The 22,105-nt window shown below is 28.9% G+C and overlaps 4 protein-coding genes across 6 annotated transcripts in view; 1 reads left to right on the forward strand and 3 right to left on the reverse strand.

Annotated features, from left to right (window-relative positions):
- Window positions 1–41: 41 nt before the first annotated feature.
- LOC108003473 (MOB kinase activator-like 3) lies at window positions 42–3,020 on the reverse strand. 3 transcript variants are annotated; one of them, XR_009830374.1, is made up of 7 exons: window positions 2,880–3,020; window positions 1,966–2,108; window positions 1,475–1,625; window positions 1,149–1,376; window positions 968–1,083; window positions 654–880; window positions 42–585 (listed from the first exon to the last, which is right to left on the reverse strand). XR_009830374.1 is itself a non-coding variant. In XM_062076739.1 (6 exons), the coding sequence occupies exons 2-6, from the start codon at window positions 2,008–2,010 to the stop codon at window positions 716–718; spliced, it is 705 nt and encodes a 234-aa protein (XP_061932723.1). In that variant the 5' UTR covers window positions 2,011–2,108; window positions 2,880–3,020; the 3' UTR covers window positions 42–715. The 3 variants fall into 3 exon arrangements, 1 of the variants encoding a protein (XP_061932723.1); XR_009830383.1 differs by lacking the exon at window positions 2,880–3,020 and having other exon boundaries at window positions 1,966–2,186; XM_062076739.1 differs by having other exon boundaries at window positions 42–880.
- Window positions 2,803–7,380, reverse strand: LOC108003657 (mitochondrial proton/calcium exchanger protein). The gene is made up of 7 exons (XM_017066071.2): window positions 7,171–7,380; window positions 6,293–6,747; window positions 6,026–6,196; window positions 5,610–5,924; window positions 5,044–5,508; window positions 4,510–4,950; window positions 2,803–4,429 (listed from the first exon to the last, which is right to left on the reverse strand). The coding sequence occupies exons 1-7, from the start codon at window positions 7,226–7,228 to the stop codon at window positions 4,010–4,012; spliced, it is 2,325 nt and encodes a 774-aa protein (XP_016921560.1). The 5' UTR covers window positions 7,229–7,380; the 3' UTR covers window positions 2,803–4,009.
- Window positions 7,381–7,547: 167 nt separating this feature from the next.
- Window positions 7,548–14,432, forward strand: LOC108003638 (uncharacterized). Its single transcript, XM_017066048.3, has 7 exons — window positions 7,548–8,217; window positions 9,691–9,984; window positions 10,072–10,474; window positions 10,570–10,896; window positions 10,984–11,389; window positions 11,655–12,294; window positions 12,964–14,432. Exons 3-7 carry the CDS (start codon window positions 10,148–10,150, stop codon window positions 13,022–13,024), a joined length of 1,761 nt encoding a protein of 586 aa, XP_016921537.1. The 5' UTR covers window positions 7,548–8,217; window positions 9,691–9,984; window positions 10,072–10,147; the 3' UTR covers window positions 13,025–14,432.
- The window catches only part of LOC107993323 (ionotropic receptor 25a), a 110,275-nt gene continuing 102,048 nt past the window's right edge, over window positions 13,879–22,105 (reverse strand). The window contains exons 3-8 of the mRNA XM_062076662.1: window positions 21,582–21,946; window positions 19,097–20,144; window positions 17,542–18,680; window positions 15,557–16,395; window positions 15,125–15,454; window positions 13,879–14,993 (exon numbers count right to left, since the gene is read on the reverse strand). Of these exons, the coding sequence (XP_061932646.1) occupies window positions 14,651–14,993; window positions 15,125–15,454; window positions 15,557–16,395; window positions 17,542–18,680; window positions 19,097–19,226 (2,781 nt within the window). The 5' untranslated portion in view covers window positions 19,227–20,144; window positions 21,582–21,946 and the 3' untranslated portion in view covers window positions 13,879–14,650. The remainder of the gene's footprint in view (window positions 14,994–15,124; window positions 15,455–15,556; window positions 16,396–17,541; window positions 18,681–19,096; window positions 20,145–21,581; window positions 21,947–22,105) is intronic.

Consider the following 22,105-nt stretch of genomic DNA (forward strand, 5'->3'; position numbering starts at 1 on the left):
AGTCAATGTAAATTATTTATTCAGTTAAAAACAATGAACAATTTTTATGATGGAAATTAATTTATTATGTTTTATTATTTTTTAAATTTGTACTTTTTTTATACTGTATGATGTTATATTTCTATTATGAATACAGTATTATTTAATTTCATAAAAAATGTTTTTAATTCTTAATACATTATATAAGGATATTACATAAGCATCTTAATAATGCAAAATTATATGTACAATTATATATTTTTATGAAATAATATTATAAATAATATTTAAATTCTCTTTATAAAACTTGACATATAAAATTACTTGAATAAAAATATTAATTTATACACAAATTGTTTTCAAAGCATATAAATGTAAATACAATTTATTGCTGTATCTATTTATCCATAAAAAGGATGAATTTTTAAAATTTAATTGTATAATTTGTTATATATTTAATATATTAACATTTATAACTAACTAAAAAGAGATAATTATATTAATAAATTATCCTCAATAGAAGATTAGAAGCACTGTACACAATAAAGCACTTGATGAAATTCTTCAATTTTGTAAATAGTAATAAAAGTGGCATTCTGTGGCATCCTAAATATAAAATTTTATAATATTTTCGAAAACAAATAAATTAAAAATTTCTCAGATTTTTTACTTACATTAGAAAAAATTTATCTCGTTCTAATTTGATTATGACTTTACATATTTATTAAGTTCATCACTATCTGACATTATTTGATGGTGCCGTTGTTTGTGTTGGTGATGCAGTATCTTTACAAACCTTAGCTGTCATTTCAGCTAATGGTTCTAATTCTTTTGTATTTATTAATTCAAATTCTGTTACAAAATAATAAAAATGCTTATAACATGTATTCACATGTGCTTCCTAAAATGAAAATATTTTCAATTATATTATAATAAGATATATTATTGATATATATATATATATATAATGTAAGAATATAAAACTTACTGCTCCTATTGCTACAATACGATCAAAATGATGTATATAAACATGGACAAAAACTCTGAACAAACGTGTCAAAATTTTTCTACATAGTAGGACAAAAGTTTTTGGAAATGGTACATCTGTAAAAGAAAATTATTATGTAAATAACTTATCAACTATTATTTAAATATTTAAAACTTTATACCTGTTGACACAGGAAAAATGGTTTCATTATTAATTTGAGCTTCAATCCAATCCATAAGAAGACTAACATATTGTGGTGCTGGTAATGCAGTAGGTTTTTTATATTTTTCACCATCTGCCCATAAATATTCAAAACGAGCTCCACCACTCATTGTTGGACAAGATGCAGAGTCACAATATTCAGAAACAGTACCATATATTAAATTTATTCTATTAAAAAAATCTACCACTGAAATTATTATTATGTTATTATTTATTAAAAATTATATTTTTTTAAGTTTATTTATTATATATAATAAACAATTATTAATAAAAATTATAATGTACCATGAACAGCTATCCAATCATTCAAATCTTCTCCAGGAGGTAATTTTACAACAGATCTTAAATTAATTCCTGAATTCAATGAAGCTTGTGCTTGTTTATGCAAAGAATATCTTAAAGTTCCATGAGCAAATTTCTTTTTTGGTCTAAATGTCTAAAATGTATTAAAATATATTAAAAACATTTTATATTTAATACTTATAATAATAAATTAAAACAATAAATATAGATTAATATAAAAAATTATATTAATATTTAATCTTGAAATAAGTCAATAATTTTACATATTTTAAATAGATATTATTTAATTTAAAATATAATTTTAAATTTAATATTAAATTTATTATTTTTAAATTTAATATTAAATTAAATTTTAATATTAAATTTAAAAATTAAATATAAAAATTATAATCGGTAATATTTTTTACATCAGGTTAGAATTTTAATTATTATTTAAAAAATTTTATTAATATTTAATATAAATGAAAATTTACCTTTCCTTTTTGAAAAAATTCCATAAAACCACTTAACGCAGTCATTATGAATTAAATATTCACAAAATTTATGTCGCTTTTACAAAAAGCGAAATAACCGGTATTACAAAGTATCCACTCCGTCTTTAGATTTCATATATGTGCTATGGATAAAATTTTGTATTATATGCAAGTTTTACTATTTCCTTTATTTATTTATTTAGAAAATTTAAAAAAAAATAGATTAAATTATAGTATATTCATTATATATATATATAATATTACTTGTTTATAAATAAATTTTAAAATTAGATTTCATATATAATTGAAAAGGAATGATTTATGACAGTTTTAGAAATGTTGATTATTAACTATCTAATGTTTAGATTTAATTTAGTAATATTTTTACATAATGATCATATTATTACATTAATTTTGAAATATATTTATATTTTTATAATTCAAATAAAAATGTACATTAATTTAGATAAATTACAAAAAAGAAATCTTTACGCTAAGTATTCGAAATAATCAATAAAAGTATAAAAGTATATGAAGTAGATGAAGCAAATTTAAGTTATTGTAATTAAATAATGATAATATACAATACCAATATTTAAAAGAAAAAAATTAATTATATATGATATTTATATATATATATATATATAATTTACGATTATTTATTTATCTTTAATAATTTTTACTTTTTATATTATTAATTATTATATCTAATATTAATTGTTTAAAATAGAATATGAGATAAAACTATAACAAAAAATAATTAAAAGATATATAATTTGTTGTATTAATAATAATAAATATTGACTTATATATTAAAAGAAGAAGAATAATTACTAGTTTTTGTACAGAAATGATTTTATTAATATAAATTGAAAATGTGATTCATAAAAATAAAAAAATAAATGTATAAATACCTTGAATAAATGAAAAATATTCAAATATCTTGAATATCATTACCATTTGTATTGTTTCTGAAATAAAATATTTTTTTATAACAATATGATATTTTGTGCAAATATATACGTGCCATCATAATAGATATATTTGAATGTTCATAATTTAGTTATTATTGCGAAAATTCTATTTTTTATTATTTTTTTTATAAGTTTATTGTTAATAAAAATAATATTTCATTTACTTTCAATTGTAATCAAAATTTAGCGTTAATCAATCTTTAATTTTGAAATGTACAAATTTTCATGTAATGCATAGTACTTATATTACTAAAATATTGCATACTTAATTACATAATCATATTTTTTATGTAATCAGTACATAAATATAATCGCTTTTCTTGTTCTGTACTTAATTATTAATTACTGTATTTATAAATGTACAACTTTTTAACCTCAATTATTGAGGTATATATTTTTTATTGTACAGTAAAACAAAAATGATCTATAGTTTATGAATTATAATCCTAATAATAATCAATGCTTGAACAAATGGAATGATTCCTTATTACAATATTTTGGAATTAGGTTATATTGAAATAATAACTATATATTTCTGTTATATTTCATTACTAATTATCAATGTCAGTAACATTAATATTGTCACTTACAATTTTAAAAAGCATTACATTGTTTTTGTGTCCAGCACGTTTTTTATCTAGAAAATTCATAGAACGAATATATATTGATGCCATTAAATGCATCACAGTCTTAAAAATTCAAAATCTTTTAGTTTCATAAATACAAAAATTACATTAATATTTTCTTTACTCTTAATTAAATATTACAAATGGTTAAAGTCATGCATGTAACAGTAACATTTATCTTAAAGTGTGTTACATACTACACACATGAAACTATTGCAATCATTTGTTGCATCATTTTTTACTATATAAATTCATTTGTAAAAAAAAAAAAAAAAAGAAAAAAAAGAAAAAAAAAAGAAAAAAGGAAAAAAAAAATTTATAATATCATATTATATAGAGGTAGACATATAATCTATAAAGATGAAAATATGATAGTTTTCTAAATCTGTACCCAATAAAAATGTTGTTTAATTACATAAATTATAATATTCGATTGTGCGGTAATTACAGTTGCTTAGAGCCTTCCGCTTTTTTTGTTGGTGATGGAACATTGGGAGTTAAGGGAGGATTTCTAACTCCATCAGAACTGGAATTACTCTTAAGCATTGCAGCTGATTTTTCTCTTTCTTGTTCAGATGAATGTATAGTATAACTTTTGTTCGATTCTTCAACAACTTTCTTTAATTCTTCTTTGTTGTGTCCGATGTTCTTTTCAGTTGTTATTGGTGTAACAAAAACTGATGATTGAGGCAAATCACATTTTGTTTTGTCATTTTCATCTTTAGATTCACGTGAATCTTTTTGTAACTTTTTTTGATTTTGTTCTTTTTCTTCCAATATTTCTTCTTTATCAATCAACTCAAGTAATTCATCTACTTGCTTTTTACTTAATTTAATATCTTCTTTACCAATTAATTCTAATACCTTAAAATCATAATTATTATAAATTTAAATGAATTAATTTTTTGTTTTTTTTTTATTATTTATACTATATTATATATTACCTTTAAGACATCTTCAATTTTTATAGCTCCATCTCTATCATCATCAATTTTTGCTAAAATTTCAGCTATGCGTTGTAATCGATGTTGATCAGGTACACTTTGCATTTTTTTAATTGCTGAAATTAATTCATCTATCTTAACTAATTCTTCAGCAGTTTTTGAAGTATTTGCTTGTTCTTTATTAACATTATTTATATTTTGTAATTCTTTCATTTTCTTTTCACATTCAAGTTGAACAACGACTGCATCCATTTTATTAATCATTTTATTCACTTTATTAAACAAACGAATGGCACCTTTGGATACCTTAATATTTTCTATATCTTGTTGGCCTTTAGCATTTGCTTTTATTTCATAAAATTCTTTAAGATCTTCTTGATAATCGGCCATTTCTTCTTTCAATTCTTTCAATTCTTCTTTTTCAACAGACATTTCTTTATCCTTTATAAAATTAGATATGATATATTTAATCTTTAGAAGAAATTATTAAAAACTATTAATTTAATAATATAATAACATTTTATTTCTACAAACCTTTCCAAGACAATCTAAAGCCTGTTCTAAAACTTTTACATCTGAATTCGTAATTTCGTCCGTTTTGTTGCTCTGTAAGCAAACAGTAGTTTGTGGTTCTTTTTCTTGCCTCTCTTCTTCAATTTTACGTTCTTCCATTTTAATAATTTCGATATTCGTTTTGTGGTCCATTTTACCCTCTTTTTCTCCTATTGCACCCTGAGTACGTGTAACAACAGTATCAGGAAGAGCAGAAATAGTAGCTTTTAATTTATCTGACATTGGTATCGTTTCGGGAACCATAAGTGCTCGTGAAAGGAGTAACAATGAAGGTGGAACTTTTTTATTTAAACTTAAGTCTAACCATTGAGACAATTGTTCTTTTAATTTACTATCTGGTAATCCATATGCTCGCATTCCGCGAGCCCTACAGGCTTGTTGCAATTCACTTCTAGTAAGTGAATCTATACCTTCTTTTTCAATTAACTGTAAAAATAAATATTATTAATAAATAAATAAATATATATTAAATCTGCATTTTTTATTATTTCTCTAAAAAATGCATTTTATAGGTACATAAAAATTACTTTATCATCTGCAGTAAGACTTCTAAGTCTCATTCTAAGTAAAAATCGTAAAAAATTCGATGTTCCAAGAGTTTGTACATCTAATACTCTACATAATGCAACTAATTGTGGTCGAGTAAGAGAATCTAATGTAATTTCATCTTCAAAAAGTTTACTAAATTGCATAATTTCTTCATTAGTAGCCACAGCACCAGAGGTTCGAACTTTATAAAAAAATTCAGCAAATTCTTTGGCTTTTTGAGATTTACAATCAGTTGATTGTACTGCCATATCATCTAATGTCTGTTGTAAAAATTTTGCCATTTCAATTTTAATCTGAAATTAAAAAAGTATATATGTAATTATATATCTATATCTATACATATATAGAAAAATAATTTTTACAAAAATATAAAAAATAAAATTATAATGCATACTTTCAATGCTTGTTTTAATTTATTCTCTTTATCTGTTGCTGTTTGGAAAGTAGATGGTAATAATCCAGGAAAAACTTTAATAGCAATTGGAAGTAAAAATTCCATAAAGGGTACAATAACAAAAACAGAGAAAGGAATAAGCCTGAACATATCCCCTGTTGTTTTTACAAGCTAAAAATATTTAAATTAGAAAATTACAAAAATAATTAAATGAATATACTTTACAATTATTAATTATAAATATATGTGACATCATTTATAGCTTACAAGTCTATGTTCCCTTCTACTAAGTTCTTTACCCTGTAAAATTCTCCATATCAATTTTGCTGAAATTTTCATATCAAGACCTAATAATCTAAATCCATGATAATAATGTAAAATTTCTGCTTTGATTCTTTCCCATATTGGTGGTTTTTTTTCTGCTACTTTCGATTTTGAAGAAGTATGAACAACACATTCTTGTGTTTTAGCCTCAAGCTCTTTTTGTTCCTTGATATTTTTTATTGTATCTTCTACTTTGGAAGATGATTCTTGACCATTCCATATTGGTGTAATATAAAATGTACGAAATTGCACATAGGATAAATTATTGTTGTAATTTTCTGTTATTGTAGAATGCAATAATAATCTGTTATTCTTGGGATTTCTTCTATTTACACAAATAAATGCCAAGCTACTATTTATTTGATTGGTATTATACCATAATTTAAAGCTGCAATAATCTATAATAAATATATATTTTGTAAAATATTTAAATTACATTTCTAAATAAATATTTTTAATAATATATTTTTCATTAACACATGTTTTTTTGAAAAAGAAAATAATAATTGATTATAAATAAAAGAAATTAAAATTATTTAAATAATTAAACTATTATAATTGATACAAAAAATAAAATAATATCAATATAATATCTATTTCATAACATAACCTATATACGATTAAGATTATACAGATTAATAAAAAAAATAATAATGAAAAAAAAAAAATTTATATTAATTTATCATAGATATTAATAACTCTATCTGTAAATATATCTATTATATAAATGTATTATGTATAATATGTATAATATATGTATTAGAATATAATTAAGATTATTGTTCTGATTTATTATTGAAAAAAAAAATGATTTTACATACTGCGAATTGCTGTTCTGTGACCAGATACCATTTTTTTAGTATGAATTAAAGAATTCATCTTATATTACAATATTTTTTTTGTAATTTATGCAATCTTCCAAAGTCGTTTTTATCTGTAATGTGAGAAAATACTTCACCATCACACATTTTCCGACTTGAACATAGTGATACAGAACAAAGATCAGCTGATTAAATAAATATCACTATTCTAGTGTAATAATTAATATCGAATTACAAATATTTATTATGATATTTATTTTCTAGAATATATTTGAAATTAAATGAATATTATAATTACATTAAAAAATTAAATTTTATTTATCTATAATATTTATTTTCATAACCATTTAAAAATGTATACATAGTATTTTTAGTACAAATTAAACTATTAAATAAAAATATATTAACTCTCTTTTATAAAATATTTAAGATTTATTAAGGTCTATTAAAGAATTTAATGGTAATTGTAATATATAATATGGTAATATATAAATATATCTATATTTTAAATAATTCTAATAATAATATTATTAAATTTAACGCGTATATTTTTTAAAGTATTTTTTAATTATTATTAAATATAGTTATTAAAGGTATAAAATTTATTAAATCACTAATGCTGAAGATATTAAAATTGATCAAATTAATTTGTTCTTTCGTGTGTATGTCTATTATAATTTTACTAGTTTACACTTATTAAAATAACTTACACTTACTATTAACATAAATAAATTAAACATTCTATAGTAAATAAAATTTGCAAAATGTATTTTATTTATAATAAAAATAAAATTTTAAAAGTAAAATATCGAATAAAACCTAATAAACAATAAATACATCGCAGATGTAATGACAAATAATATTCAGTTAATCTTTGTAATCAATGGAAGGTTAATTTCTGAACGCACTGAGAATCTTTTGCAATAATTATCAAGTGCTAGTATCTGAAGGGGGAGGGGCAATGAAGCTTTTAGTAGCCGCCATGTTTTTCTCTGAGTGGGGTGTGTAGAAGAGGCCGGGGTGAAAATCATCTCTCGAGGCATGCAGGTATGTCAAAATTTTAATATTTTTATAAATCATGATCGAAGTAACTATAATACTTGTCACAAGATGACAATGCATTGAATGTGAAAATATGTTTGTTGTTATTTCGTAACGTCATGCATTTGTTCGTTCTCTTGTCAAAAGAACTATGACTCAGACAAAATGCATAGCGCAATCGACAAGGTTATTTGCATTGCTCTAGCAATGTCTTTGCCAACAATCCGTAAACAGCCAAATTGCAATATTATGCACTCGAATTTACAGTTTGTTTTTGTGCACCAGTACGAGAGACATCTATCAAGTGGACGAGGCTGGTTGATAATGTGTGCAAACTCAAAAATCTTATGTTATGCTTAATTACTCATATTCACGTAATGTAGCGATAAATGTTTTTGACAGCATTGATAAAAGTGTCGATTCATTTCGACAGATTCAGTAACTTGTTTTTATTTATATGTGAATTATGGTAGCTCGTTTTTTAGACACGACGTGGAACATGTACTTTAGCTCCACGATTTGTGCAACGTGACTTAATAGTCTCTAACATGAACGTTCAATTCTAAAATTGCGTCTTACATTTGCAACTATATTTTGCGTAAAATCTTTGCAAATTTAACCGAACATATATCAAATGTGATATTTAAAATTTTGCAATAGAAATATTTTGTATAATTATATGCTTTAATAAAATAAACAAAATTTCATGCTAATTTTATGTCAATGACATAAATATTTTTTTTATGTCAATGAAATAAATATTGTTTTGACTTATGATTAACAAATAAAGAAATATGTTTATTTCAAACATTTATAATATGATTATTGAAAATTTTTATAATATATTATATTATATTTATGAAATAAAAATAAATGATACTTATTATATATTTTAATATTTTATTGGAAAAGCATAAATCAGTAATTGATTTTTTTTATACTTAAATATTTATGATTTTTTTTTTTATTATTTTATGATATGTGATATATATTGAAGAATCATGCTTGTTCTTATTTAACTTATTTAGATACAATGCTATAAAAATAATATTTATTGTTAATATAGCTTTGTTTTAATGAATGTTATGTTTTTGTATATCATCTTATATGTAGCATATTGTACAAATTTGTTAATATATTGATATTAACACTTTTTCAGTTTATATGAAAGTGAAAGTTTTATACAATTATTATTTAGTGTTGCTTATATAACAAACATAATAATAATTTTTATGATTTATTTAAAAATTTTTTGTAAATATAAGTTTATTGTATATATAAATTTATATATAAATATAAATATAAATATATATATATATATATAGATTTTGCTAAAATATACTATGTACATTATGGAATTATATTTTTTATCATATAAATAAATGGGAATAATAAAAAAATATGTATTTTTTTATTTATAGAAAATATTTTTGCATGTAGAATATTTAAAAGAATAATTTGGAAATTATAAAATTTCAGTGTCAAAATGGGAAGGAGACTATATTTGTTATCCTTCACTAAGACCTGCCAGCCTCATTTCCACAAGATATCCACCACCTGCACAAGAACTAAGTAATTTTTAATATCAACGTAACTGAAATCACAAGAAGTACCACCATTGATTGTGGGCAACGAAACTAAAAGTGAGAAATTATAAGTAACAAAGAGAAAAAAAAGAACATTTATCAAGCTAGTAAATGTCAAGGTGGTGGATTCAGTAAAATTGAAACATTAAAGGACAATAATATAATACAGTAACTCTATTGTAAATAGGTAACTTGATCATTCACTTTTTTCATAAATCTTCATCGTATTAAAATTTAATATATAAGTAATGATAAAATTTATTTACGTTTTAAGGAGAGAAGATGATCACCCTGGAGGTAGTGAAGTCTATAAAAGTTCCTGGGTCTAGGAGGAGCTTTATTAAAAGGAAATGAGGAATCCGGCATTGCATCTGGTCGGAATAGCGACGTCCCCTGGTGGAGGTGAAGTTTTTGGTACCAGGGCCGAGGAGGAGTTGCGCCAGTGGCTCGAGGCACGCTTGGACGCATTGGGAATTGACCCCGTTGCGTACTCGCGATTTGTGCTCAGCCTATTGCGCTGCCCCGACTCGGCCCTAAGCCCACCAGAAGAAGCAGTAGGTACAGGTAGAAACGGAGGGCGTCGCATTCGGGCCCGACCTAAAGCAAAACTGCCCACGCAAGGAGATAGAGAGCAAAGACGTGCTGTCGTGCAATGTTTAACAAGTGCTGCTGATAATGTAAGTAACAATAATTTTTAATATCATTTATTATACTTAACATTTTTTTACACATACATATACATGTATATATATATATATTCTTAATTATATAGAAGTGTGGTGTGGAAACGTTGGTCGACGAATTATGTATGAAACTTCGAGACTTGGAAGGAGGCGGCTCAGATGAAAAGGAAGAAGAATTTAAGAAGTCCAATGATGAAAATAAAACAAATTTAGAGTCGCTTACACCTCGCGACAGAGCTCTCAGATATTACGCGGCATTTCCTGCTTTACAACCTACAACCTTGAAAAAATTTTCTCAGAAAAAAGATCGGAATTTTGGAAATAATAACAACAATAATAATAAAATTAACGGAGTCAACTATAATAATAATAAAAATACTAATAAATCTCGCAATAAAAAAACAAAAATGTCTATTGTAAGTATCTATATTATCATATTTAACTTAAATATTGCGTTATATTATCGAAGAAAATATTTAATGAACTGATCTGTTTTTCTGTAGAGTATTGACTCACGAAGATCAGAAGAAAAAGAAAGTTTTGGATTTGCTAAATCAATGGAACTTGAAAGAGAAAAAGAATTAGAATTGGAATTGGATAAACTTCGATTGGCACAATTACAAGCAAAGTTTGACGAGAGCTTGGAAGCACTTTGGGATTCAGGACCAGGCAATGCACAAGACACGGCTTCGATTTGGGCAGCACCTACACTTTCTATTCCTTCAGGACCCCTTTGGCCGACAGATACTACCGAGACAATCTTTACTTTATCCACCTCAGACAATGGTTATGCTACTGACACGCCGTATCAGGAATCTATTGTTGACGACTCGCCGCTTATTCCATGGGACATCGATTTAATCAGCATTGAAGATTATGCGGATGAATATAGTAACAAGAATAAATCAGGTCAGTATTTCAGATATATATAATCTATCAGTATCACGACATAGTAATACTGACTTAAGTATATCCAACGGATAGGAGATCATTCTGACATGTAAGTAAATAACAGAATTCATCAAGTTAGACGTAGAATGTCATTGTATCTGTGTCGTGCTGCAATATATATGTTTTATTCTTATTTTTTACTTTATATACGTGTAAAAATTAGTTATTAACTTTATTGCAGAAAAATTCAAAATAAATAAATATCTAATATATATTATTCCAGAGAATAATGTTAACTGGTCTGACTCAGCTATGGATGGATCATGGTGCTGGAAAGGGCTTGGTAGTAATTTAGCTACTTTGGGCCACAGTCCTCAGACAGGTAGCTGCTTCTTTCCAGTAGCTCCGCGTAAAACTCCCATTGGAACACGCAAAGAATCTCGTTCAAATCTGAAAGTAAACAGCCTTCCAGAACCGGACGAGGATTTGCTTACTTCCGCTCGCACACACTTTCGTCCAATAAAGGATGATGGTCAGTGGGCCGATGGGACTACATTTCCTGTGAACAATACTTTAGAGCGGGTCGCATATCGCAGATCTGAGTCAGGAAACTTGTTATATCTACCTGGTGGAGAGAGTCCTTACATGGAGTATCGAGAGAACGACTCATCGCTTTCTCCAGTATCTTCGAATTTAACGTTGAAATTCAGGGTGCGTCAATGCGACAAGTGCGTTCAAACCGAGCCCATTCGATCTCCGGTCAAACGCAGAATTCTCTCCGAACAGGATCATTTTCATTATACTCCAATTGGAGTGGAAGATACTGTTATTCGCGAAGAAGAGAATGTCGAGAAAGATTGCTATGCATTGGGTCAACTGGGCTGGGTACGATCTAATGTACCTCTGCACAATGATAGGAAAAGGTAATAAAGCGTCTCTAGAAGGAATTCGTACTACTGAAATCGTACTATCGACAGCTTTGTCTTTTTATTTTCTTTTTTTTTCGGTTTTAATTTGTTACGCTATGCATTATTGCTGTTAAGTTGAAAAATGATTGAAAAAAACAAGCTTATATATCCATCATTTTATTTTAATACAGCGAAACGTATATATATTAATATTCTGTTGCGCATTAAAATAAGGCTTTTCACGTTTGTTCGGAGGTACAAATATCTATTAAAATAAAAAATCATTGGCTGAATAGTGAAAATAAAATTTTTGTTGTTGGTTACGTGTTAAATTATTTGAGTTATGAACATCGAGGAAATACTTTTTCTTTGTTATGTCAGTCAATATATAATTTGAAATTGATAAATGTGTATGTGTAAGTTCAGTATGTAATATATATATATATATGTATACATACGCATAATCAATCACATGGTATGTAGTATGTTATGATATTGAGCAGCATTTAATTGAGCAAACACCTTTTGAGAGATTGGTCTCAATTTGCTACTACATAGATTGAATTTAATTTGAAGCGCGCTATTTATTGTAACATAGAATATATATGGTCTGAGTACTTAGTCAAATTGTTGCAGTTACAATTAAAATTACATGTTTAATATTTTCAATGTTTTTTCCGATAGAAGGCACAGTAGCAGTTTCGGATGCCAGCCTCTGACGACTTTGCGTCCGTTGACCTTATGAACTGGAACTTAATATGAGCTGCTACAAATGCTATGTGACTGGAAGGTTTGAGGTGTAGTTATGCTTTTTTCTCAAGATGACGACGTAAATTGTTAACAGAGAAAGAAAAATAAAAGAATATGACATCGGGGGGCCTCTTGGCATGTGGAATTTGTTATGCATGTATCCAAGATGGTGCCGTTAAATGAAAAAAAAAAAAAAAATGTATCCCCCGTTGTCGTTGAACAAAGTAAAAAAAAAAAAAAAAAATATTAACGTAACGCGAGCGAAGCGAGACGAAAGAAATATTAAACGTTCATTTAGATAATTATTATTAACCCTTTGAAAAATAAAAAGGAAAAAAAAAAGAACGGAATGAAATAGAAAGAAAAAAAAAAGGTATATATGTTACGCAACGTTCAACGATGAGAACGTGTGCAAAAGAGAAAGGAAAAAAGTATCGAGAACGTAGTCAATGAGATTTCGTTTGTAGCTTGTTGATAATTTTATGTGAACTTTTTCGAGGAGAAAGAAACGAAAACAAAAAAAAAAAATATATATATATATATAATTAGTGCGCTGATTTTTCTAGAAATTGTAGCGTGCAGTTTTTTCCTTTTTTGTTTCTTATCTGATGTGCAGGCGTTCATTGTGTGTTTGCATTGGATGCACTGCAGGAAAGAGAGAAAAAATGAAAATAACGAGTAACTAAGAAAAAATGCCAAAAAAAGAATGAAATTAATTTAAAAAAAAAAAAAAAAGGAGAAGAGCCAAAAGAATAAAATTCGAGGATGGAGTACTTATAAGTATGAATAAAAAGGATAAAAAAAAGTGCCGCACGATATTAAACCGAGAACCATCGAAGTACTATTCTATTTTCTTGTTGTTTTTTTTTTTCGTAATTATTAATGGATTATCTTAATTATATCCACCTAATTATAATTTAACATCCTAGATGATTAATACCCTGTCCCAATTCCATCATCCATCAGATCCCATGTTTTAAAGAAACCCAGAGTATCCAATGCTTTTCCAATGCTCCCTCAGAGAAAATATTATTGAAGACGTACATGTGAGGAAAAAAAAAACAAAAAATATATATGTATATAAAAAAAAAGAAACGTATAACACGAAAAAATACTACGCCTACCTTGGCGAAGTTAAGCGGACGAAAATGAAAGGAACATCATTAGAAAAAAATAAATGCCTTTTAAAGAGAATGAGTGAGTAAAATGTTATTAAAAAAAAAAAAAAAACGTGATGATAATGTTAAGACATGGCGAAGAAGATAGTTTAAAATGACAAGCGAGGTACATGAATTGCGATGTGAAAAAGTGGAAGTAATAAAGAAAAAAATATTCGAACATGAATTCTCTGCGCAAAATAATGTACACAAGGGAGTAACCAAATAAAGGCATTGCAAACGCTATAGTTGTATATTTATTTATATTCCGATATACAGATATATTTTTAATAAAAAAGATATATTCGTTTCTTAAAATATTTTTTTCCTTGGTTTATATATATATATATTTTTTTTATCGAACATTAAACAGCAATAAATATTAAAATCGAAGTATAATGTATCTACAATATAGAAATAATTTATTTGTCAATATCGTATTTTCTTTTTTGTCACGAACACATTCAAAATCTTGGTCGGAATTGGACATTTTGAAAAGCATGCGTAGGCGCCGGCTGTAAATTAAATCTGAGCGGTTTTACTTGTGTGATTTTATTTTTCATCATATTGTTTCGATCGATTTTCGTGATCTTCGTACGGTGTCTATAATACCAGTATTCAAATGCCAAAGTGAAACAAGCAAAAATGATACCTAGAAATATGACTACAAACACTCCTCCGATATTATGAATACTTATACCGTCACTTTGACTGTTCTCTGCGTCGCAATCTTTTTTGTTCGGATTCTTCTTCCACCATTTATCTTTTAACTTTTCTAATTTCCTCTTGTTCAATAGTATCAAAATTCTGCGTTAGAAGAAAAAGTATAAATGCGATATTAGAAAGGAAATACAATTTTATCCACCGATTAATTTTACTTTTAAACAGATAAGATAAAAAGAAAGATAAATTTAAAAAGAATAGAGATAATAACTCACGCGTTATTAAACTGATCTTTCAAAGGCGATCCTCGTTGAACGGCAATCGCGTAAGGCTTCCTCGAAAAATCTTCTCCTACTTGAATCAAATCACAATTCGTCATGGTAAGATACTTAATAGTTGTTGAATCTTCTATATAAGCAAATTCATTATTGGAATCGAGACGTCGAACTCGTCGAAGTGCTTCTTCCGTCGAGGCCGGAAATCCTGCCTCCTCCATGGCTTGCAACATTTTTGTGTACTTGTCACTGACAGGGTAATCCCACACCGCCAAATTGGCTCTCTCCACGTCTGACAAACTGTCGTTAAGGCTCATCTCCTTCCAAATTCTAAAATGTAGATAAGATATAACATCTCTCCATCCCTTTACTTTCTCTTTCAAACGAACGTTTCAATCTTGGAAAATTATTCTAACCTTTTCGTTTACTTACTCGTAGAATTTCCACTCTATATTAGCCATTCTCTTGAAATAAATATAAGCCGAGGAATTTATCACCGGTGCATATTGAATCTTATACTGTTTGCTAAGATCCTCTAACGTTTCGATCGGAATTTCCAATCTGGATACTGTCAAAAACGCCGCCAAATTTGCCGTGTAAGAGGCGATGATTATGAAACCAAACAACCACCAAGTGGCGGCGACCAGTCGACCGGAAAGATTTTTCGGAGCTTCTCCGCCACCTTGTGGGGTCAAAGAAGTCATGCAGAACCAGAAACACTCCCTCAAGTTGAACTCCCTCTTTTCATCGTCGTTCTTGTATTTCTCCCGATTATTCTGATAGCTATACGGTGACCAACGATCGAAGATCCACAACAAGACACTGGTGAAGAGATAGGCGGCCAAGATGCAGAACCAGACCTCGTTCTCCAATACTGTGAGGAATTTAAATAAAGAGGTGGTGGTCTTCGTTTTCAGCATCATGATAGAGAGGCCGACGAGGTCGTAGTAAGGAACTGTGAAATCCACCACCCTTTCTCTCTCCGCTGTGACCCAGAGAGAACCCAGCGCGATGTCGGCTCGTTTCTCGATCAATTCCCTCATCATTCCGTCCCAACTTCCGTCTAAATTTAGACTCCCATATTTCTTATCATCTGTTTCTCGTATTTCGTACTGAAAGCCTACCGTTTTCTTAATCTCGTTGAGAAGATCGATGCAAAAACCGTAATACTCGTTCTTCTCCTCGTTGTACATTACAAATGGCGGATGAATTACAGTGACCACTCGATAGCTTTTCACCGCTGTGGTATTCATTACGTCGTTGTTTGTTAACTTTACATAAAACACTAGTTTAGATAGACTGGATTGATTGAGAGAGATTAATAAATATATATAATTGAACGATTGTTTCTTTTTTTTTTTTTTTTTTGATACTTGAAATGATTGGAGTGTAAAAATATCTTTTTTCGTGATATTAAGATTCCGTTAAAACGTAAAATTATGTCTATATAAAGGCAAGTGATGATATCTCGGGACAAGAATAAGTATTCGATACGAAACTCGCGAGTGTCAAGACACAATTACGTAGTTGAAGGGTTTCGCGTTACATGTTGAATAAATAAATATAGTTGCATGCGCTATTTCCATTAGCGAACTCTGCTATCAGCAATAACTGTAAATAAATGTGTCAAGGGGTATAAATATCGCGATGAATAATGAAACTAAGGAATTAAATTTTAAATTTGCAATGGTTAATTTAAAAAACTTGAAAATTTCATTGAAAATATTTGTTATTTAATAAATAATGAACGCCCCTAATGAAAATCTGGCTTAACTTCTTCGTTCCGCTGAAAAATGAGAATTAGAAATTATTACTAGAAATAATTATTACTTTACGAGATGATAATGCCGCATTAATTTTCATTTAATCGTAACGATGCTTCGTAATTGGTACCGATTAACCCAGAGATTATCATAATAAACTTGATATTCGATTATCGAATAGAACCTCATCTTCGCGTGACTTAAACAAACCATAATTTTTTTTTTCCTAATCAATAGATCGACCTAATTTCTTTCAAAAATATCACGTATACTTCATCAAATTTTTATATAAAATACTTTTATCAATTTTTTTCACTTAATCTATAATAACAATAATTTATAATAACAGAACTTTATATATTATCTTCTAAAAATTAAATATGAACGATGTTTGTTCCGATTCTTATCGATAATCTCAGGAAAATTCTATTCAAAAACTAATTTATGATTACATTTTATTAATAATGCATACATATTTAATGTTATTTTCTTTTTATTAAGAAATAGACGCAGGAAAGTCGAAACTTAAAAAGAGATTAGAAAAATTAGAGAATCTACAGATGAGAAAGGAAAGAGAGAGCAAAGATGTTGAAAAAGAATCATAATCATTCATCAATAAAAATCAAATATTAATCAACAATTTCTACAATTTACCTGTAACGGCGAAGAAATGCTTGCATTCCAAGATCCACTGTCGATAGTATTCGAAACAACTCCGTCCTTTATGCGCACCAAGTGGACAGACATCACGAATTTAGCTTGATGCTCTCCGTTCCTCGATCCCCATTTAATACCGGCGTATGTTGGCGTTATGTTTTTAGAAGCTTCTTTTAACTTGCCGAAAAAATTCAACTTCCTCTCCGGCGTGTTGGTATTATTGTACTCGTCACAGGTGATGTGCCTCGGCTCCATGGGCCATTCCCCATCGTCCAAGGCCGATTTCATCGCCAGAACGGCCAATCGAATTATATCGTGATAGAATGCGGATAATAAAATCGGTTTCGGCAATGAAAATTCCACGGCCGAGTTGTTCCTCCTGTCGAATTCTGGCTTCATAAATAGAACGCTTATATCCCTGCATTCGCATCTCGGCCAAATGTTAATATCGGGTGTTAATAAGAACCAACCGTACTTCTTATCGGTGAAATTCAACGCGTCCGCAGCTTCGAGGGCTATATTAATCGTATTCTCGTTCCCAAGAATGAAATAATTCACGATATCCAAGTCTCGTAATCGAAGCAATTGTCTTTTCATCTCTATTATTTCTTGGGACGTTTCGTTGATCACGTGCCGGGTCGGTACGTTTAACAAGAGACTCTTATATTTATGATCCATTACGAAATTGTAGTCGTAAAGAATGGCGGCGTTGGTGATGTTCAGTTGGATGGATAATCGCCTGATTACCTCCGGTATCAAATCTGTCGGAGGCATCACTTGAATCAGGTAATCTTGTTGATCTGAGTTCAGTTTCCTCCAGTATTGAAGATCCCCTACTTGGCCGTATTGCGCTGACAATGTGGGAATTCCTAAGGCAGCTGTGAACGAGTTGGATATCTTGGCGCCTAAGCCAGCTGTCGTTGTGTCTATCACTAAATCTGGGACTTTGGCGCCTCCTTTTTCCACGGCGGAATTCCAATTATTGCAGACACGATCGAGGGTGTTGTTTATGTCAGATCCGTTCACCTGCACGCTCCACACATTGCCCAGGTGATTAGGATAATTTTCTTTGATTGTTTCCAAGGCGGTTATTATGCTCAGGTTAGCCACTTTATTCGCCTCGTCGTTAATAATAACTGGCAATGAAAATAATGAAAAGGAAGATTAAAGCAGTTATTCGATTAGTCGATTATTCGAATTTCTTTTTCTTCAAACGATGATGCGAATTTAGTCACGCATGCGTTAAATGTTTATCTAAAAATTGTTTAGCTTCATTTCATCTCTGAGTTTAATGGAAAGACTTCATTTATTGATTATCTAATAATTCATAAGTATTATTGAGAAGAATTTATTAGATATAGTTTTTCATATAATGAACATTCATACTTGTTTTTTAATTATCTTTTAAATTATTTAATTTCTAGTATCGCCTTCTAGTATTCTCATAATCGACATTCTATTTATTATATTTCATTGTTTCCACTTCTTCAAAAAATTTGATGTAAAAATTTAAAGCAGAGAGATTAAAAAATCAAACGATTTACTCACTTACATATATTAACGGATCTAGTCCTCGCCGATTCACGATTGCTCGCGACGGTCCTTTGCCCATAAATTATTACAGATCTCCCGAATAATCCAAGGAACCAACACGTCGCAATTGTAAATTCCACAAATCTCATTTCGAACGATTTTTCACTTCGATTCTATAACATAACTCCTATTCTTCCTTTTTCCCCCCTCACTTCAACTTCTCCATCAACATTCTCCTTCCGCGAAACGATTTTTCTTAATCGATAAGGATAGGGAGAAAGAGAGAAACGTCGAAATTGCAGCTAATCTTCTCACGATAAGTAATTAGTCGGTGCTCCAGCTGGTTTCGATCGTATACTCGATGCGTCTCGAGGTCAGGATATCGCGTGCGGAAATTAGTCAAGCGACTGAGGGCGGTCTCGAAATCGAAAGCCAGCTTTCTCTCTGTTTTATTTGTGTTTGCCCATTGGTTGCCGCGGGGATGACCTAATCAATTCCTCGTATCAACGCAGTTTGTCTCTTCTTTTTTTTTTTTTTTTTTTCCCTATTTCGTTACTTTTTTTTTTTCGTCAAAATTCTCGATCACTGGTCATCTCTCACAACGAGGAAAGTAATTGGCGCGTACAACTGGCGAGCCATCGGGAAGAATTTGCATGTCGCGCGTCGCGTGTCATAAACTCGTGTTATCTCATAATTGACCGGTCGATCGTTAGCTTTCTTTTGTCACATATACACGTGACTGTTGTAAGTTATATTTTAACGTGATATCGATATCTTCGTGACTTGCAATCGTGACCACGGATGCGGAATGGACACCTTTCTATGAAAACGAAGAAAAACGATTTTTCCTTCTTCTCTGAAAATCATTTCAAAGAGTTTTGAATTTTTCTGTTTCGTTTTTAGTTTTTATTTACGTTATTCGATATCGATCTGTTTTCAATATCGAGTTTTATTCGATTAATATTTCGATTGGTAAGAAGGAATAGTAAGCATATTAGTTAACGGAGAATCATGGAATTTATTCCTTGTTCCTGGTTGCAACGTGAAATCGATGAGCGAATTGGAAGCTGAAAAAAAAAAAAAACAACGATTTTGTTTTAATTAACATTTACATTTTCCCTTTGTATTTTCCGTGTATTTACATTGTTTATATTCGCATATATATGCAAAAAATGAAAAGCCTGAAAATACATCTCGTTATCGAAACAGCAATATCTTCCTTTTTTTCCTTTTTTTAAATGTTTTATTCATATTCTTAATTTTACAAAAATTCAATCCTGAAAAGTACTTTTTTCATTCTTCGATTCAATCGATAGCAGTACCAGCAATATTGAAGAACAAGTTATCAGTGCAGCGAGAAATGCACCAATGAATGAAGACCCAATGTCGAAATCGAAACCCGCGTTAAAATCTTTGTCGAGGGGAGGTGAGAGGGGGGATAATTTGCTTTCAAAGGATTTTCTCCCCACCATTTCTTCTTCGAGCACTTAATCTCCCTTCAATTGCCAGCCGAGTAATCTTTTAATTAAACATTAATCGGGCAAATTAATGACAATCAGTTCAATTATTATTTAAGACTATTCGATTATAATTCGAATCTCGGTAACTTGAATTTGGAGACTTCGTTTTATCGAAGTTTTCGAGCAAGAGAAATTTAGATAAAAATTTGGCAAAGATTAAGTAAATATTTTTTATAATGATGAATTTATTCTTCAAAAGATTCGAGATGTTACAAATTTTTTGAAAATCGTTTGATTAGAATTAACAAAACTGGATTAATTTTTGCCAGATTTATTTAAATTAATTGAATAATAAACATTTTCATTATATGGGGAGACGAAACTATTGGACCTTCCATATATTGTTGTAGAAGGAAACTATATTTTTAGCAATTTCATTAAGCAAGTTTAAAAAATTCATAATTGATAATATTTGCATTTACAAGAAGAAGAAATATTTATATTATATTTTCATTCTTAACAGTAGAATACTATTCTAAATTTGATTACCTATTATCCTGTATAACAATAACATAAGATATTCGGATCAAAAAAATTTAAAAGATGATTTTAAAGATGAAAGAAAATACAAAAGTTCTATAAAAAGAAGAAGAAAATATCCGTTTAAAGTTTATTTTTGCAAGTTATAAGCAATTTAAAACATCTAGATGAAATGAGACAGTGGTGAGAGTGAAGTGGCATTATCTCCGCCACGCTTTCTCTCCATTTCCCTTCAACTGATGAAAAATTAAATTGCTTATAACCTGAAAAATAAACCTTCAACGCTACATTTTGCTATTTATTTTAATCTCTAGAATCATCCCTTAAATTTTCTCTCCACTTTCGTCCCAACATCCTGATGAGATTCAAGTTACCAAGCTTTCGCCTCTACATACATTTCTACTCTTAGAACGTAAAATGAAAATTTCATGATTACCAGATCATCGATTCGATTGCAGTAAAATTATATTGGATGGAACGAAAAGGGATTAGAATCGAACTTACGCATCGTCGAGCTTCCTCTTAAATGCAGGAACCGCTTGTTGGACGAACTATTTCTTGGCGAAACTCCTCCCCAACCTGTTCGAAAATCGCAATTCGTCAGATATTTTATGATCGTAGCTTCCGCGATAAAAGCGAACTCGTAAGTGCGATTCACTTTCCGGACCATCTTCACTGTTCTCTTTGGAAGAGATCCATACATCCATCATCGCGGGATACATCGCCGCGAATTTGTTCTCCAACGGATAATCCCACACGACGTAATCGGATCTCTTTCATTCCGGTGTATCCTCATTTAGCGCCATTCGTTTCCACTTCCTGGGGAACAATTTTTCACTTATCTTTGCAATTTTCCTTCAGTTTTATTTCTGTAAAAGAATTCGTAGATTAATCGTAGATTTTCCAAGGGAGGGTTTCTAGGATTTATAAAATTCGTGGAAAAATTGAGAATTATTTCTCTTTTTCTAACGCAAAGAATTTTACACATTTAAATTTTAAACATTGATACGTGTAAAATATTGTGCATA

Source organism: Apis cerana, linkage group LG1 (genome assembly GCF_029169275.1).
Source record: "Apis cerana isolate GH-2021 linkage group LG1, AcerK_1.0, whole genome shotgun sequence".
Lineage (NCBI taxonomy): Eukaryota > Metazoa > Arthropoda > Insecta > Hymenoptera > Apidae > Apis > Apis cerana.

Excerpts from the sequence above, each read along its gene's own strand:
- LOC108003473 (XM_062076739.1), bottom strand. The coding sequence starts at position 2,010 with ATGACTGCGTTAAGTGGTTTTATGGAATTTTTTCAAAAAGGAAAG. Across the intron at positions 1,626-1,965 it reads AATTTTTTCAAAAAGGAAAG|ACATTTAGACCAAAAAAGAA; the intron begins GTAAATTTTCAT and ends AATACATTTTAG. Across the intron at positions 881-967 it reads GTATTGTAGCAATAGGAGCA|GAAGCACATGTGAATACATG; the intron begins GTAAGTTTTATA and ends TTTTCATTTTAG.
- LOC108003657 (XM_017066071.2), bottom strand. The coding sequence starts at position 7,228 with ATGAATTCTTTAATTCATACTAAAAAAATGGTATCTGGTCACAGAACA. Across the intron at positions 6,748-7,170 it reads TCACAGAACAGCAATTCGCA|ATTATTGCAGCTTTAAATTA; the intron begins GTATGTAAAATC and ends TATTTATTATAG. Across the intron at positions 5,925-6,025 it reads AATTAAAACAAGCATTGAAA|ATTAAAATTGAAATGGCAAA; the intron begins GTATGCATTATA and ends TTTTAATTTCAG.
- LOC108003638 (XM_017066048.3), top strand. The coding sequence starts at position 10,148 with ATGAGGAATCCGGCATTGCATCTGGTCGGAATAGCGACGTCCCCTGGT. Across the intron at positions 11,390-11,654 it reads TAGTAACAAGAATAAATCAG|AGAATAATGTTAACTGGTCT; the intron begins GTCAGTATTTCA and ends ATATTATTCCAG. Across the intron at positions 12,295-12,963 it reads CTGCACAATGATAGGAAAAG|AAGGCACAGTAGCAGTTTCG; the intron begins GTAATAAAGCGT and ends TTTTTCCGATAG.